The 17,908-nt window shown below is 43.6% G+C and overlaps 8 protein-coding genes across 8 annotated transcripts; 4 read left to right on the plus strand and 4 right to left on the minus strand.

The window, feature by feature from the left end:
• Window positions 1-52: 52 nt before the first annotated feature.
• V1516DRAFT_643532 (P-loop containing nucleoside triphosphate hydrolase protein) lies at window positions 53-3,558 on the plus strand. The gene is made up of 3 exons (XM_066920134.1): window positions 53-1,705; window positions 1,756-2,370; window positions 2,421-3,558. The coding sequence occupies exons 1-3, from the start codon at window positions 122-124 to the stop codon at window positions 3,504-3,506; spliced, it is 3,285 nt and encodes a 1,094-aa protein (XP_066775055.1). The 5' UTR covers window positions 53-121; the 3' UTR covers window positions 3,507-3,558.
• On the minus strand, window positions 3,395-4,969 carry V1516DRAFT_682024 (uncharacterized protein). Its single transcript, XM_066923336.1, has one exon. It carries the CDS (start codon window positions 4,892-4,894, stop codon window positions 3,629-3,631), a length of 1,266 nt encoding a protein of 421 aa, XP_066775056.1. The 5' UTR covers window positions 4,895-4,969; the 3' UTR covers window positions 3,395-3,628.
• Window positions 4,970-5,029: 60 nt separating this feature from the next.
• V1516DRAFT_682027 (Mysoin-binding motif of peroxisomes-domain-containing protein) lies at window positions 5,030-7,793 on the minus strand. Its single transcript, XM_066923337.1, has 4 exons — window positions 7,610-7,793; window positions 7,249-7,550; window positions 6,846-7,190; window positions 5,030-6,792 (listed from the first exon to the last, which is right to left on the minus strand). The coding sequence occupies exons 1-4, from the start codon at window positions 7,662-7,664 to the stop codon at window positions 5,161-5,163; spliced, it is 2,334 nt and encodes a 777-aa protein (XP_066775057.1). The 5' UTR covers window positions 7,665-7,793; the 3' UTR covers window positions 5,030-5,160.
• Window positions 7,794-8,001: 208 nt separating this feature from the next.
• On the plus strand, window positions 8,002-8,929 carry V1516DRAFT_682030 (uncharacterized protein). The gene has a single exon (XM_066923338.1). The coding sequence runs from the start codon at window positions 8,177-8,179 to the stop codon at window positions 8,816-8,818; it is 642 nt and encodes a 213-aa protein (XP_066775058.1). The 5' UTR covers window positions 8,002-8,176; the 3' UTR covers window positions 8,819-8,929.
• On the minus strand, window positions 8,849-10,093 carry V1516DRAFT_682034 (uncharacterized protein). Its single transcript, XM_066923339.1, has 8 exons — window positions 9,955-10,093; window positions 9,790-9,880; window positions 9,692-9,737; window positions 9,546-9,635; window positions 9,438-9,495; window positions 9,264-9,380; window positions 9,201-9,213; window positions 8,849-9,153 (listed from the first exon to the last, which is right to left on the minus strand). Exons 1-8 carry the CDS (start codon window positions 9,955-9,957, stop codon window positions 8,996-8,998), a joined length of 576 nt encoding a protein of 191 aa, XP_066775059.1. The 5' UTR covers window positions 9,958-10,093; the 3' UTR covers window positions 8,849-8,995.
• A 1,288-nt stretch (window positions 10,094-11,381) lies between these two features.
• Window positions 11,382-12,656, plus strand: V1516DRAFT_697487 (DNA repair metallo-beta-lactamase-domain-containing protein; the record flags this gene model as incomplete). Its single annotated transcript, XM_066924092.1, has 3 exons — window positions 11,382-12,055; window positions 12,103-12,259; window positions 12,306-12,656. The coding sequence occupies 3 exons, from the start codon at window positions 11,382-11,384 to the stop codon at window positions 12,654-12,656; spliced, it is 1,182 nt and encodes a 393-aa protein (XP_066775060.1).
• A 376-nt stretch (window positions 12,657-13,032) lies between these two features.
• Window positions 13,033-13,773, minus strand: V1516DRAFT_629900 (Cupredoxin; the record flags this gene model as incomplete). Its single annotated transcript, XM_066919910.1, has 1 exon — window positions 13,033-13,773. One exon carries the CDS (start codon window positions 13,771-13,773, stop codon window positions 13,033-13,035), a length of 741 nt encoding a protein of 246 aa, XP_066775061.1.
• Window positions 13,774-15,317: 1,544 nt separating this feature from the next.
• On the plus strand, window positions 15,318-17,561 carry V1516DRAFT_629823 (endo-1,3(4)-beta-glucanase; the record flags this gene model as incomplete). The annotated part of the gene is made up of 2 exons (XM_066919907.1): window positions 15,318-15,587; window positions 15,651-17,561. 2 exons carry the CDS (start codon window positions 15,318-15,320, stop codon window positions 17,559-17,561), a joined length of 2,181 nt encoding a protein of 726 aa, XP_066775062.1.
• Window positions 17,562-17,908: the final 347 nt, after the last annotated feature.

Consider the following 17,908-nt stretch of genomic DNA (forward strand, 5'->3'; position numbering starts at 1 on the left):
AAGCCAAAGATCTCCCAACCATAGACTAGATCGGTTTCCACTTGCAGCCGAAATAAAATATTCTGCAACTTAGAGAAGTGTACATAACGTAAGTTTATGTTGTTATAATCTGCACATAGTTATGTCGAAACCCACGAATTCTCTACTGTCGGTTCCTCAGCGCCGGACAAATAGTATGAGACCTCCGTCGATGCCCCTTTCCTCTTCATCCTCTTCCCGTCTAAACCGGGTCTCTGAAATCGCGCCAGGCCCAAAAAGTCGCCGTCCAACGAATGAAATTTTGCAAAAGAAGAAAGAACAGACTACAGCTAATGTCCAGCCGATTTCTAGGTCTTCATCGCGCTCATCTGTTCGCAGTACAGGAGCTTCGGCAAGCGAAAATGGGGAAGCTGCTACGAACAAGGAAACAAATATCCACGTCTATGTACGCTGCAGAGGGCGTAACGACCGCGAAATTAAGGAAAACAGCGGCGTTGTTATTGACTGTCATAGCCCAAAGGAGATCACAATTCAAACCGGTCCTTTAGCCTTGAGCAACAAGACATATTCCTTTGACCACATTTTTGGCCCTGAGGCTGACCAAAGCATGGTTTATGATGAAGTTGTTTCACCAATCTTGGAAGAAGCAATGGCGGGTTATAATTGCACAATCTTTGCCTATGGTCAGACCGGCACTGGCAAAACGTATACAATGTCCGGTGACGTGTCTGACAATTTGGGTTCATTTGCAAATGATGCTGGAATAATTCCACGCGTACTATATCGTCTCTTCCTCGCTCTTGAATCCGAACAATCGGAATATTCCGTCAAATGCTCGTTTATTGAGCTTTATAATGAAGAGCTTCGTGACCTCATTTGCAATGAAGATGATCGTAAAGTCAAAATATATGAAGACACGGCCAAAAAGGGGATCATTATACAAGGAATGGAGGAAACATTTATTAAAAATGCTTCCGAGGGTCTTCGTTTATTACAAGAAGGCTCGCACAAGCGCCAGGTAGCTGCAACCAAATGTAATGATCTGTCTTCGAGATCTCATACTGTGTTCACAATCACTGTTCACGTCAAAGAGATTTCAAACTCTGGTGAGGAGTTTTTGCGTACTGGAAAGCTTAATCTTGTTGATCTCGCTGGCTCGGAAAATATCAATCGATCCGGGGCTGAAAATAAGCGTGCTCGAGAGGCTGGGATGATCAATCAAAGTTTATTAACTCTCGGACGTGTAATTAATGCCCTTGTTGATAGATCGTCACATATTCCCTATCGCGAATCTAAGCTTACTAGATTACTGCAGGACTCCTTGGGTGGACGAACAAAGACCTGTATTATCGCTACGGTTAGTCCCGCAAAAATGAATCTTGAAGAAACAGTCAGCACATTGGATTATGCTAGTCGAGCGAAAAATATTCGAAACAAACCGCAAGTCAATCAGGTTATGGCCAAGAAAACATTAATCAAGGAATATATAATAGAAATTGAGCGCTTGAAGTCTGACTTGTCTGCGGCTAGACAAAAAAATGGTGTTTACATTACACAAGAGTCATTTCAAGAAATCACCGAAGAAAGCGAGAGTCGCCGGATCTTAATTGATGAGCAAAAGCGGAAATTAGATGTTATTGACACGCAGCTGAAAACGATTAGAGGACAGTATGAGCAAACCGTGAAGGCCAATCTTGACACGAGAAGAGAGCTTGAGTCAACTTCGGTAAGTCATCAGGAATATTTCAGAACAAATAAACGGCTAATCAAATGTAGCGTGAATTAACTGATACCCAAACTTCGCTGACAAAAAGCGAACAAGAATTGCAGATATTGAAGCAAAGCTTGCAGGAAGAAGTTCAACTACGTCGACAATATGAAGACACGGAATCACAACTTAGCCAGACCGCGCAGAAAATGATTGTGTCTATTACTCAAGCCAACGATGAGATAAAAGCTCTGAATGACACGATGAAGCGCAAAGATTTACTTGCGTCGAATAACCAAGCAATATTTACAGATACTCAAAAGTTGGTAGATTCTGGAACGCAAGAATTGCAAAAGCGAATTGCTGAATTTTCAAACGCACAAGTTCTATTGTGCGATTCAATAGTTGACAAAGTGAAGACCATGTTGGTCGCAGAAACGGCCACTTTAGGAGGTGTATACAAGATAATTGACTCTCGAGTCACAGAATTTGATACACAGCAAAATGCTCTTGTGGGATCTATTTCTGGCTCAAAAGAGGAGATGAATCAGGTATTGGAGCAAATAAAAGAACTGCGAGATGATATCAGAAATAAGGTTGGAGAAGGTTTAAATGGCCTTACTGATGCAACTGAGAAAATTGCTCAAGAACTTATTAGCCAGATAGAGTTGTACCAAAACCACGTAAGTTTACCTTTTGTTTAGGAATTGCTGTTTACTCACTGAAATTTAAGACTTCTACCTCGTACAATCAGCTTGGACGAGATTTTAAGTCTGTCTTCGATGAAGTACAAAGACATATGAAGGGCCAAAATCTTGAGCTGGAGAAGTTACACCAAGCACTGCTAACGGCTACGAGGAATGCGTCCGACAGCTTTGGAGAGCAGCAAGCAACTATCAAAGTCTTAGTGGAACAGGAACTGGAAGCTGCAGAAAATGCAAAAAAGATGTTGATTCAGCAAGTTTTGGACCTCATAGAAGCCAATAGTCGAGAACAGACTATTCGCTTGAATGTACGCGCAGACAAGTTATCTGAGAATTCGCAGGTGGCGAAAGGGTCTATAGATTCTGCTGGAACAGATTTTACGGACGGAATCAGTGGATGGTTTGGAAAGCAGTTTGAATTTCAAACGGCACTCACCCAGAACCGCGACCGTATCAAGCAGAATGTTGTAGAGTCGTATTACCAGTCATCTCAGCAAGGGGATGAATTGCAGAACTCGACAAAAGTAATCCACGCGCAGACAAACAAAATAGTTGCAGAGCAGAAAGAGAACCTTTCGAATCAAATGCAAGCTCTTGATATTTTCGTCACAAATGCACGCGCGAAGAACGAGAATTTTCATGAGTCATATTTGAAGTCAATAGTAGAGAGTCGCAAGGCAATTTCTGACGGTATGGCAGCAGCCAAGACAGGAATCGACGAAAGTGGTCGTGGATTACATGCGTTTGCTAGTGAAACTAACGGATTTTTGGATGCTTCGAAAAGAGAAGCAGGGCAATATGGTACTACTGCAAAACGCGAAATTGGGATTTTGCGAGAAAAAGTTACGAACAGCTCTCTTTTAGCCTACAAAGCAACGGGCCAGACGCCAAAACCAGGCAGAAACATCTATGAGGTCCCAGCTAAGCTTCCACGGACGATCAAGGTCGATTCAACACCGACAGAAGAAAATGTAAAGCCGATAGCACGGTCGTCGACGGCCTCATTGGATTTAGCGATGCGGATGTCAGGATCAAGTCTTGAGCAGCTCCCGTTTCCGTCAAGGCTTCGAGCGATGGAACTAGGTGCCACCTTCCCTGAAAACCGAAATAATTAGAGTAACACGAAAGAAAAGATTAGTTTTAATTTAATAAATTGTGTAACATAGATATTGAAACAGGCTAGGAGAATGGGAGTAATAAACGCCAAAATGCATGTAAACAAGTGAAACTAGAGATATCAGCTGAAGGCCTTTGGGGGAGAAAGACGCGGTGATTTCGGAGGCACTAAATCTTCCTGAGACGACGAATCAGCAAGAGGTGATTCTGAAGATTGGTCTGGGGAGAGATATGCCGAATGAGGGGACGTCGAAGTCGCCGTCAACGTCGGTGGAGGAGATATCTTAGACAAGTTGAGTTTTTCCTGATCAAGGACTGTTGCAAACATAGGCTGATCAGTATCATCGTCGTCAGAGTGATGATGCGATGACGAGCGATTCGAATCCGACTCCGAATCCGACTCTGATTCTGACCGACTTTGGTCTGATTCCGACTTGGGAGTTGATAGCGACATCGTCTGCAAGCCAATGTTTATATGGGTGAGAGAAGGAAGTGGACTGTTGGACGACCGAGGGACCGACGCATGGAGTGACGCTTGCGACTGACACTGCAAGTGAGATTCAGACGTTGACGCGACCACAGCAGTCAGTTTCTCAATGTCGAAGGAGTCGACTAAGGCTGTGAACGATTCGGGTGGATACTCTTGGATCAACTGTGTTAGCGTTTCGTTCGTGTCTGAAAACAGTCTGGCAGAAGTAATTGCATTTTGCAGTTGAACTTCTGCGTCCGAGGCAATATTGGTTTGAGAACCAGCATTTCCAGAAGACCATTCCGAATGTCTAGCCCTCGCAGCAGCCTCACCAATGATTGCATGATTTGCTGTCGAATCACCAATACCTTCAATAGTAATTTTTCGGCCAATATCTGGTGCTGTTATGTGTCCACCTGGTCGATTAGAATTTCCCGAGAGATGCGAGGTAGTTGATGTAGTCGACCGTACAGCCAGCGACGACATGTCCACCTTTGTAACTTGCCAGTCGGATGACAACGAGGTCGCCTTAACTACCGTATGCGCATCGTCTGCAAAATCAATAATGATAACACGCTCGCCTGGACTCGCGGCAACGGAATACGGAGAGGTGTAGGTCGGTCCATCAACGTCGTCAATAAATATGTAGTGCACCTGCGGGTGGACCACTTGATTATTACCCCCGATCCCTGAAATCTCTGCTGTGTCTATTACAGTCTCATCCAAGGCCCTCAGAGCCAGTTGGTTTGTTTGATCCTCTACTAAAACAAAGTACAGCGGTGGAGCTCGAGCTACTCTCTCTGCTTCACGCTCTTCGTAAGCTGCAGTCCCCGTCGATCTGAGCCCGCCGGCCGTTATATCATACTTTGATTCGCTCTCGGCTGACCGTCTCGGACCTAAAGATGCTGAGCGCGACATTAGTTACTAGTAGAAAATATTGTTGCGTTGTGATTGAGGCACACTATGACAATCACTGTAGAACAGGCTCCATTTTGAAGGTTCTGATATTGGGCAACCATATTGGGCAACCTAATTGGGAGCAAAAAACCTATGGTTTACTATTTACTTTACAAAATAAACAATTCTATTACCAAAAAATTACCAAGTTCCCTGCTTGTCGCTTTGAATGACTTCTGACTATACATAATAACAAAGAATTAAAAAGGGAAGGCATTAATGCAAATTTAGACCTCATCGTCGGGACCACTATCATTTTGCTGGTTCGAATTGGTCGAAAATCCGACCCTATCCTGTTGGCGAACTATTGCAGCGGCGATACTATCGACCATGCGCGATTTGGCATCTAATGCTAGTGGTGTACCATCCGTCTCTAGAAAGAGCAAATCGTCGGCATCTTCGTCGTCAGCGACACCATCATCGCCGAGACAATCGATAGTTCGTACGATCGATGGTGTGTCAGACGGTGACCATGGCGAAAATGACGACGAATCGGCACTGAATGTGGTCCCGGAAATTAAACTGTCTGGAGAAGATAGTAATGACTGCGTGGGTGATTGCCAGGTGTGACCTTGAGTCATAGTGGACATAATATCATTTTCGACCCGACGACCCCGAGATATCATGAACGGCGAAGGAGAAGTGAACTGTTGACTCGACGTGGCCTCGTAAAGCTTAACCCGACCTTCTTCCCAGAGCTTTAGAAGAGAGTGTAATTCAGTTCCAAGAGTTGCATACTGCTTTACGATATTATCCATCAACTGATTATCAGTTCCTAATGAGTTTGCACCAGCCCTCGACCCGTAGGATTCGGAGTCCATACAAATCTTGAGTCCTGTACTGGCACGTTTATATTCGCGCATATTAGATGGAGATCCGGTTCGTCGTCGGCGGCTCTCCGTAAGTGAATTTGTTCGCCGTATTTGGGAGGTTCGAGAATCCTTGTTTTCTAGCCTAACCGAGTCTTCTTTCAATATGTACATTTTCGCTTCGATATTTCGCAGGGACGCAGACATACTATTAAGCACTTGCTGATGTGAGCGCCATTTAGATTGTGAGTTTTGGAATAGAATGTCGGAGGAAAATCGAGCGCGCGAGTTTGACCGTCTGCTGGTTTCAAATGGAAATCGATCTTCTTCGACTCTTTCATTAGAGCCATTAAGACATTTGTCAATCATCAGTTTGAAATAGTCCTGCTCCAGAGACTCGACTAGACTATCCGTCAGTTTACGGATCAGATCTGCCAAGGATTCTAGATGCTGATTCACTCGTTTCCAGCGTGACATATCTTTCGAGTCGCCAGATGAAGGCATGGCTAGTAAACAGCAGATAACTTTTCGCCGGGTATGATGTAATTTGCGAAATTGTTGTTTTAATTGAAACACAAAGTTCATTTTTTCATGGCTTGTTTTAACATCATCTGAAGAATCTGCCCCACTGGATGCATCATCGTCATACTCTGTAAGCGCTGCCTCAGAGTCTAGATAAGCGAGAGACACACTGTTCAAGTCGTAAATGTCGAAATATTTCTGAAGATCGGCGTCGCTACATAGTGATGAAAGATCATCGAATGACCGTCGATAAAGTGATAGACTGAGATCTAGCAACGACAATATTTGTACTCGTAATTGGCTACATCGTTGCTGATCTTCGAACGTGCTCTCTCTAGTACTCCTTGAAGGTATTTGTCGACAGGATCCAGACGAGCTCGGAAATTTGAAGCCATGAGAAATAAATTCAGTCTCTTGGATAAGCCCAATTCCGCGCGAGATTTGTTTGTCAAATGCATGATTACATTTGACGAACTGCGAAACAAAACTTAATGCTGTCCGTCTTGTCGATCGTAACCGCCTTCGCCACTACCGACAGAATTAGTTTGCCCTTCCACCTCTGTATTCAAAATATAACTCACATTGTGTGCATAAAAAAATAAAAATACCATGACTACCAAAACAGTGACCATTAATAGCTTATACTTTGAGTCCGGGAGCCGATCTCCGATTTTCACCGTCCATCCAAATAACACAGCGACGACAATAACAAAACCACCGCTACCGACCCAGTACTTTGCAGATTTCCGCAATTCTACAACCTCAGCTTCATGATGGAATTTTTTGTTGAGATCAGATTCAGCCGAGCCGTGAAACGCGGAATTTGAAAGGTGTTCATCGAGAAGTTGCGAGGTGACCAGAATATATCTAAAGCGTTCTAAAAACAAATTGTTTTCTCGTTGACCAACTCGTTTTTGTAAAGGAGACTTGAGCTTGAGTTAGAATAGATATATCTTGACACAGACACAAAGAGTTGAAACTCACGGAGAATAAATATTGGAATCGCAACTTTCTCATAATGGATTCATTTCCCAGAACAAGTGGTCTGAATTCCGTCATTCCAGATGTAAACTTCCGAGACGACGATTGCTTGGATATGGATTTTGCTACATTTTTTCTCGAATAAAATTGGTCTGTCAAGATTTTATCTTCAGAATTAATGACAGTAACTGTCCTTATTTCATTGTCGACCTCATCAGCGATTGTAGAGGACGAGGCAACTGACGTTGAGGACTCGGAGTCGGAGAAGATTTCAGGAATATTCAAGGATTGAACTTCTCCGGCAGCTGTTTGGAGGAATTTGTTAGACTTGCAAATCCAATTCCGCCACGGCTCTTTGACATACAGTTCAAATACTCACAAAGCGGGGAATCCGTAAACAGGCTGTTCTCGGACGCCATTTCTGTCCCGCAGACCGAGCACTCGAACTCTCTGTAACCGGATCGAGTCCTTCAGTCTCAACTAGTCAATATTTTTTGATGAAAAATAGAGGAAAACTTCAAAAAAGATGAAAACGAAGAGTAAGGTTGACAAACAGTACTCAAAATTCTCGTCCCCCGGGCGGATTCGATGATTCGAGTACAATATAAACATTTGCACGTGATAGTCAACAGAATTAGTTAGATCTAAGGCATAACTGCATACAGATGTCGCGCTTGTATCAGAGAATACCTAACCCTATGGATATCTTTGTTGACACTTCATTTAAAGCTGAAGTAAAGAGCCTAGCTGTAACTGCTTATATTAATGAGGCAGATGATCCACAACAAACACCCCTTTTCCAGCGGAACGATCACAATAGCAGGCGATAGCGGTCGAAATAGACTAGATTAGTTGCTAATGAACAATAATAGGTGGTAACAAAAGGAGCAATCGACAACAAACAAATATTTGGAAACAAGAATACGCAATTATGAAGTCTGTCAGTTGCATTAAATTACGTGATTATACGGCTCAGCCAGACAGAACGTCGGTATCAGACGGACCGACACGGAGAAAATATGTTATAGATTCTCAATCTCGCTGCCACAGCGTTTCCGAGACGACGGCCCATGTCTCGAAAATGTCTGTACTGAACTGTATGCCGTGTTTGGCGAACATTGACCCTGAGATACCCAACACTTGGTTATACCTTGAGAAATCTGAGCACACATTTTTAAGCGAGTGTCTATATTGTCAGGAAGTAGAACGTAAACAGAAATGCAGAAAATACATTGATATGCTCTCGGGCCAGCTGATTTCAATCATCCATTGGGATTCTACAGAGAGCGAAAGCACGGTTGCGCTGCGTGCAGAAGAACAAACTACGCAGTTTGTCAATAAGATGACGGAGAAATACGGCAGTTCAGGAATTACGCAGAAATATTGCATGTCTAATACCAGACAGGACTTAAAAGACGAAGACAGATTGATATTGGAGCTGATACCGGGAGCTGATCCAACTGTTATTCGACATGAATGGGAGAAATTTGTAATAAAAACACACAATGAGCTCGCTGCTCAACTACGAATTCGACATTTCAAACAACAGCTAACTAAATTTATTGGAGTTTAGTCGCCAGTTGTAACCCTGTCCTCGGTTCAATTATACAGTCTGTATGATATATATTATATAGAACTTTGTATCTTGTATATTATATATATTAGTATACCTACCATACGTCTCTGACTCAACCGTTTGTTGATTTGAGAAGTGATGGTTTATAATTAATAAATCGAAGATCGATTGATTTCAAGAGTAGACTCTGGAAATTAAACTGCCTCCGAACCGCTGCAGAATGCTGGCGCTGCCTCGTGCAAACATACTGTTCGCAATTCCGGATGCTTTGCCAAATCGATCGCATCTGGTAAATGCCATGGCATTTGTAGTCGAGAGAATGACAGCGATAGCTAGCTGTTGTTAGTATATGTTGGAGACCATCAAGTGAAGAACGTACCAACCAGCGAGAGCTACGCACCAAAATTAGTAACTATTCACAAGACCAATGATATTAACTTACCCAAATAACTTCTAGCTTGATAATGGCTAAAAACGCAAGAAGTACCCAGAGGATTGGCGTACAGTAGAGTACTGTCCAAAAGAATCTGGAATCGGTTCCGTTGATTTCGCGTTGTGGCTGATTTCGTTTTTAGTCTCAGCAGAACAAAATCAAAAATGCTTTAAATTTACTTACATCGGCACTTTCAAATACCCAGATGCTGTCTCCATTGGAAGATGATTCATTCCACCACCTGGATTATAATGAGTAGCGAACTACATTTTCAAATGGCAGATCACATACCGCAGTCCCACCAGGAGTCTTCCCGTTACATTCTTCACGTTCCAAAAATCTGCTGCGAGCAAAAGAATGACAATAACGAAAATCAAAACACTGAAAATTAAGATTAGTGACAAAAAAATTAAACGAACAAAATCAAAGAAGCTCACAAATTGTCTGTAAATATGAGACCGAAGATGTAGACAAGTAGAGCGGCTATAATTATTAGTTTCGTCACGAATTGTGCATACCAAGTTGACAAACGTACCGAGTCGGAAACCCAAGTAGAAGCCAAGAGCAATTGGATGACTCGAAAGAGAAAATTTGAAGGCGTTGGTCGACGTAGGATTGGTGCTGTCCTGTTGGTGAAGTTAGCCAGAACTGCCCCCCTTGAGCGACTGCAGCACACTGCGACAAAATGAACAATCAGTACCATGGTCGAGTAAATCTATATCAAAAGCGTCCGGAATATTCAATTTTAGATCAAGCTTAGTATATTCTTATATTTATTTTCAGCCTAATATCAGCTCTCTGAGGCCAACTTATAATAGCGACCTTTCTTCGGTCTGTCAAGTTTGCTAAAAGACAGTCCGTCAGACTTCTGCAACTGTGCGGCTCTCAGACGACGCCGCCATGGGTCCGCGATCTGCCGACAATTATCTAAATCTATCATATTTGCGGTTCAATACATTCTAAGTTAGTTTTATGTTTTCTTGCTCACTAATTTTTGCCATTTCATCTCTTCACAATAAGCTTTGCTCTAAATAAATCGCTTTTTACTGATATTTTTTGTTCTTCACCATGGGTTCCATGCCAGGGATAGTAATCACGTGTAAATGGTCAAGAAGTCCCAAGCCTGAAAGGAGGATCAGTATCAAAATTCATAGAATACCAATTTATCAAACTAGAGCTTATTATCCTCTTATTGTTAAATCATGAAATGACATCTCTGACGGAACGCAAGGCGAAGGGAAATCGTACGGGCAGTACGCAGTCAAGTATCAAGGCCTTCGCCAAAGTAACAACAACAGATAGTCCTGGCCAAAAGTCTACTTTGAATGAGCCCAAACTAACACCAGGCAAACGGAAGACATTTACCGTTGTAGATGATGACAGATCGATAATGAAATTCGTCCGTAAACGGACAGAAAGTAATCCTTTGTTTTGCGATCTTGATGAAGAGGAAATCGAAAGGATACAGGAGTTTGAAGAGGAGTTGGCTGATATCTCTAAGGATTGTCATGGTGATGGTGATCTACAAATCAGAGAAGATGGAAAGAGTGAGAATGAACGAGTCCAAGAAAACAGCGAAATGCAATCAACCCGTCCGTTTGAATTGATCGCCGATGAAGATATTTATGACGAGCTTTTGGAGACGGATTTGAGTTTGGCTATTGAGCTAAAAACGCATCATCTCTCTTCCCTCGACCCTCAAGAGCTTGCTGGAAATCTTGCCAATTCACCAGAATCTGCCGTCAATGACTCTGTCGAATGCCCCATATGTGGAACATCTCAGTCTTCTGATGTGAGTTCTTCCCGGTCCATCTCTGATCTATGATAATGACTTGCCAGATTATTGAAGCACATGTCAACAATTGTCTTGATGAAGGCGATGACACTAACGATCCGATTGAGGTGGAAGATAATATCAAAGGTGCAACAGAAGCTCCAAGTGCCGAATCCTCTACCGATCGTGCGAACGCTTGGAAAACTTTACTTGATGGCCAACGTGCACTAGCAGAATGGGATCAAGCTACAAAATCAAGACCCTTTCCGACCAGATTTCAGCCCGATAAGCTAAACTCCGAGGGAAATCCGGTGCGAGAGAAATTTGTGCCGCAATGCCCGTTTTATAAAATCATGAATATTTCTCCCGGAGTCGCCGTAGACGCGTTTCGATACGGCCGAGTCCCAGGGATTGAAATGTACTTTTTGACACACTTTCATTCAGACCATTATGGAGGATTAACAGCAGGCTGGGCGAATGGGAAAATATATTGTTCCGAGGAAACTGGAAATCTAGTAATACAACAACTCAATGTGTCTTCGGATAGTGTTGTAAAATTGCCAACAGACCGGACCACCGACTTGGGTGCTTTCAAAGTAACTTTGATCGATGCAAACCATTGTCCTGGGTCCGTTTTGTTTTTGTTTGACGCAGGAACTACTAGAATTTTACACACTGGTGATTTTCGAGCGAATCGAGCACAATTATCGCATGCGTGCATTCGCGACAAATATATCAACACAGTATATTTAGATACGACGTATTTGAATCCTAAGTATACGTTCCCATCGCAGGAATTGGTCGTTCAAGCCTGTGCAGAGCTATGCTTGGAACTCGATGCAGACCCCGGAGCTGCCGAACGGCGGGTTTGCTCCAGTGCGGGCGGGAGTGTAGCATTTTCAAGTCAATCGGTACGAGAGATCTGCAACGGTCAAACTACGCTGAGGGTCGTTAAGAAACTGGAGCCGTCAGGACAGACGCTAGTTATTGTGGGAACTTACAGTATTGGAAAGGAGCGATTGGCAATGTAAGTAGCTCCGATTACTTCATCTGCAGCTAGCTAACAACCTGTAGAGCGATTGCAAAAATATTAGGGACAAAAATATTTGCTATGGCAAATAAACGACGCATATACAATTGCCTTACCGACCCTGACTTGGCAGAATTAGTCACAGATGACCCGATGACCGCTCAAGTCCATGTGGTCAGTCTACAGGAGATTCGTGCCGATGTAAGCACATTCTTTTCACTCACACCCATTTGTTCTGACAACATAGACATTACGAGAATACTCGGCGCAGTTTGGAGATAGATTCAATTGTGTTGTCGGATTTCGGCCAACTGGATGGACTTATACGTCGACTAAAGCCAGTAATTCTGAACAGAATTATAGCAGTGATCCACGATATCTACGGCCAGGTCGAGGATCGACTAGCAAGACTTTGTATTTTAATGTCCCGTACAGTGAGCACTCCAGTTTTTCTGAATTGGAATGGTTCTGCAAAACTATAATTGTTGGAAAGATCATCCCCACGGTCAATGTTGGAACCGCGAGTAGTCGGGACTCGATGAAAGGTTGGATAGACAAATGGATCGAACAAGGCCGTACGCAGCGCCGAATATTATGATATTTTCGGTTTTTCATGTAGCATTACTGGAGTTGGTATTTTTTTGATTTAGAGCTCAAGCACAAGCTCGAGCGGAGAGTTGAATTGGTAGCAGTTATCCGATCAGTGAACTAGCTTGTTGTCTTTCGGGAATCTGATTAGATCTCTTTGAAGATCGAGTATCGTAGATTAGATAAGCAATAATTTGAAACTAATAACTTTCAGCTACGGACTGATTGGCCCAATAATTTGTACTTATAAATAGACTTGCAATATCAATTATCCTGATCTGGTATTGAATACATAGATTTTATGAATACTTCGTCAAACGAATCAGAATTTATTATAAAAAATTATACAAAATACAATCTAAAGGACTTGCATATGCAAGGTCAAATTAAGCTACGACACGGAAAAGAGCAGCAACGACTGCCATGAAGATTGCGGAACCAGCAACAGAGCCAGAATTAGCAGCAGCAGCGGCCGATGAGGAGGTGGACGCTGAAGACGAGGAGGTAGAAACTGAAGCAGAGCTTGCAGCGGTTGTGGTGGCTGTCACTACCGTAGAAGAAACAGCGGAAGAAACCGCAGAAGAAACCGCTACTGAAGAGGAAGCAGCAGAGGCTGATCCAGACGCAGAAGCACTAGAGGAAGCAGCATCGATAGAGTAGTTACCAGTCACTACCCCAGGCGCAGTGTTAAGAGTGACTTTGGTAGCGTCGTTGGTAAAAGTATCAAGCGACTCGTCATCGCCAATGTTGATAACACCAACCATACCGGACTGGCAATGGTATGCCTCAGGACAGTAGAACCATAGCGGGTCAGTAGAGTTGATTTTCAGATAAAAATAAGGATTGTAGGCGTCGTCCTCGTACGAAATCAAGCCAGAATAGAATCCGTCTGTGCCACTGCCCTCTGTAGAGTCGGAATACGGCACACAAGGACTATCGTAGGCAGCCTGAGCAATGCCGTGGATGTTGGAGATAAACTCGAAACGAACAATGTCACCGACAGAAGCGTCGATCGAGTTGGGTTCAAAAGAGTAGGCACTATCGCCCACGCGGACCTTGATTGTCTTAGCCGAGACAAAGGCAAGGGAGGTCAGAGAGACGGCTAGGGAAAGAGCAGCGAACTTCATGGCTGTGTTTGACTCTATATGAGGAAATATTGAACTCAAGAATACTAGCAATGTAGATGATGGACAACAAAGAACAGCAGAGGACAGAAGGGTATTATATAGCTACAGAAACATCCTGAGTGTCGCTGGAAATAAGAAAAAAATCTGAGGAGTCAGATATCTTCGGGACTTATTGAGGAGTCCATCAAACCACAGCGGCCGGACCAGAAGGGCTAGCGGAGCCCGAGTCTAGAAGCCATTCCGACCTTATCCAAGCAAGACAGTATAGCCTATTTTATGCCTGCCTACAGCTAGGAATGGAAGAGGCCGAGTAACCGGCAAAAACTGACTAAAAAATCGAAATACACGGTAATTGCGCTGAACGATCCAAAATTGAAATTACACTGTTAGAAACTCCACGAGCAACCAGCAGCCGTGTTTGGTTGCACGTGGTGGGTTCGTGAACTCTTAGCGCGACCGCACAGGGCCCCTGGAGTCGCCGTTGTGGGAAGAAGATTTGCGCCAAACAGGGACAACTGATTACCGTACAGTGCTGCTGCAAATAGTCAGCTGCGGGTGGTCAGCTATGAGGACGGGCACCGGACAGCCATCATTTTAGGGCAGCGCAGACTTGGCCAGAGAACACCACACCATTCGACGACCAACGAAATCAGAAGAGATAACCACCCACTCCAAACCGGCCAGACAGCTGATTATCTCTGAATCTTATCTTCATCAGATCAACAGAACTGTAGTACACAGAACTCCAATCTATCCATATCAGAATATCTTCTTGCCTTGTTCTGGGTTCGGCGAGAAGTAAACAATCCCCGGCTTGAATATACCCCTGTAACGTCACTGCAAAGCTTATCATGGCCGGCGACTCTTCTTGGCCAGATCAGTCTTCGACAACTGGGAGCGGGAGCCTATCGTCTCATTTCGATTACTATTGCGTTATCGCGCTTGCCTCTGTGAACGCCGAGATATTGAGCACTGTTGACAAGGCGTGCAAGGTGTCTACGGTGCCTATGTTGTCCACGGTGGGTTATTGTGGTCGGTTACCGACTCTGCTAAGACTTCGGAACAATTTTGCAAAGATCTAGCTCAATCAAGTCTTTATCTCTAGCCGTTTAAGCTTGATTATTAGACAAAGGAGGCACTAGATCGGTCTATTCCAGTCTTTCGTGAACTACATTTACGGCGAACCACAGTTTCGAGACTCAGATTGAATTTATTTTTCCGCGACTGTTCGACTTGTAAATTATTAGTTACTAACCAATGCCTTATCTACTGTAGATGTGCACTACTTCATGCTTACATCTTCACACATACTCGATTTGGTCGCGTACAATCTCATGTCTAAATTGTCGATTGCTCGCTTCTCCAATACTTACTCTTCCTCCGTAATACTACACCAAACATACAGGTCATGTGATATCATGTGATATCACATGACAAGTATGGTTGATCTAGGTTCGAGGATTGCTACACGCAATAGACTCCGACGGCATTTGGCTGGATCAACAAGATTCTCATCAATTCTGAATTTGGTCTGGTTGTGAGACATGCCTGTAGAAATTTTCCAGCCCGTGGCGGTAACAGCTCCGCATCCTCGGTTTGAGCGCAGAGCTCATCCAATGCCTCCGAAGTCAACGACTTTCCCGGCAAATCGGACAGAATTGACAAGTCCTCCTATTCAGACAAACAAGTTCTATTCCAATCTTTATCTAGGCGATCAAGGGCAAGGCGTGTTTATGATTCCATATGTGCTTTGGTGGGAACGGAAAGATGATAACTGTGGTTTATCTGTTTCGCAAACGAATATCGAACGACGGGTAAGATGGGATCAATGCAACAAGTGATTCTGAATTTTAGGTGTTGAGACTGATTTTGTGCAGGTCGCCGGAACTCCAGGCCAGGACAAGCCAGATCCTTCGAAACCCAGTCAGTTCTATTTTCATCCTGTTGGAGAGCGCAACATCTCACTTTCCGCATTTGAGTTTGACAAGTCGATGAAACTTGAACTTACAGATTTTACTCAGTTTTCTGTTACTGCTACATTCTCTGCGGGACCGGCACATGGAACCAACAAGGCGCTGCAGGTACCACTTGTTCTCGGGTCGGCGTTCATCACAGGTATTTATTTTAATCTGACACCTCGGTTCTCAACTATCCACGCTATCAGCGGGTTTGCTCTGAAACAGTCGCCGCGTCCAAATATGCAGAAATATCAACTTGATCTGAACAATGGTACACATTGGCTGATTTATGCAATCATACAACCGGACGAGAAATTTGCGCTGAAGAAAGAAGGAAATACTATTATAGCTGAGCAACGGTCGAAAATGGTGATCATCCAGGTTTGCCGACTGGTTCGCAACTCAGAGAAAGTGTATGATGACCACGCGGGCAAGTATGCTGTTCGCGCGCAGATCTCTGGAACAGCAAACGGGAGGGAGGGAACTATTCATATCAATTGGTCTACTCGACAAAGCAATAACAAAAACAATTTACTTTTGTTTGCCTTGCCGCATCACGTTGCCAGTTTCGATAGCCAAACTAAGAATCGAGCTTGCGGCTTCGGGCTTGATGGACTAACCAAAGGTCGGATGATGGCCTTTTCTACCAACGATTTCTATATGAAAGAGGCTCTTCCGACCTATATAGGATTTCAACCTTGGACCTCGATTCCAGATTTGAAGGATAAAATTGGGCATTACACCAATGAGGCTTTGAATGCCATTTTTCAAGCTGCCTGTGATGAATTGAATCAAGACGTGGTTGCGCAGACAAACCTCAATTCGATGTATTTCAGCGGCAAGGCCTTGGACAAGTTTGCTTACATTGCGTATGTTGCCTTTGAGATTCTCAAAAACCAAGAAATGACACGCGCGGCCCTCTCTAAGGCTGCCAATGCATTCCATACATTTGTAGCGAACAGACAGCAATTGCCGCTTGTATATGACACCACATATAAAGGACTTGTATCAAGAGGAGCGTTTGATAACGGGAATGTTCTTGAGGATTTTGGAAATTCATATTATAACGACCATCACTTTCATTATGGATATTTCATTCATGCGGCAGCACTGATAGGATATATAGATTCAGCGCTTGGTGGATCGTGGGTATATGATAATCGAGATTACGTTAATCTATTAGTTCGAGACATTGGAAATCCGTCGGACAGCGACCCGTACTTTCCTGTTTCGCGCTCATTCGACTGGTTCCATGGTCATTCATGGGCTAAGGGTCTGTTTGAAAGTGCTGATGGTAAAGACCAGGAAAGTACATCAGAGGACTATCATCACGCGTACGGAATCAAACTTTGGGGAAAGGTAACAGGAGATAAAAGTATGGAAGCCCGTGGTGACATGATGCTGGCCATTATGCGACGTAGTTTTCAGACATACTTTTTATTCACAAGTGACAACAAAGTTCAAGATCCTCATGTTCTTGGGAATAAGGTTACAGGCATTTTGTTTGAGAACAAAATCGATCATACAACATACTTTTCTCCGCGGATCGAGTGTATTCAAGGTATTCATATGCTTCCAATCACTCCAGTATCATCATACATACGGTCTCCAAAGTTTACAAAAGAGGAATGGGATGCGCTAATCAAACCGATAGTCGACAAAGTTGAGGACGGTTGGCGGGGAGTGTTATACGCTGACATGGCGCTGTTTGATCCTCGAACTGCATACAATTTCTTTGCGGATTCTCGGTTTAAAATGCAGTGGCTGGATGGAGGTGCGAGTAGAACTTGGTATCTTACGTATACTGCTGGTGTTGGTGGATGTTCTTAGCGCAGTTTGTGGAAGCAGGCTGGCTATTTGATTGTCGCATGAAATGTATAGTTTGGAGACCAATGAATCTTCGTGGAAATAGAAATAAAATCGGGAGATCTTGATGTGATTTTAATTTTAATTTAAGATATTGGTGTAATGTAAACCATAATAAATTTGCAGGCTGGGCGGATTAATTGGATCTGCTCAGGGTGGCTGGGTGCAGAAGTGAAGCGGCGTCCGGTGGGTTACCGATTTGTTCGCAGGTTTACCATAATGCGACCAGAAACAAGACGAAAACGATGAAGCATTCCTTTTAGAGAGCCTTTTTCTTTTTTAAGGATCACACTCAGAGACTTTCCATCCCC

The sequence above is a fragment of the Lipomyces oligophaga genome (assembly GCF_038497815.1).
Source record: "Lipomyces oligophaga strain CBS 7107 unplaced genomic scaffold V1516scaffold_10, whole genome shotgun sequence".
NCBI lineage: Eukaryota > Fungi > Ascomycota > Lipomycetes > Lipomycetales > Lipomycetaceae > Lipomyces > [Lipomyces] oligophaga.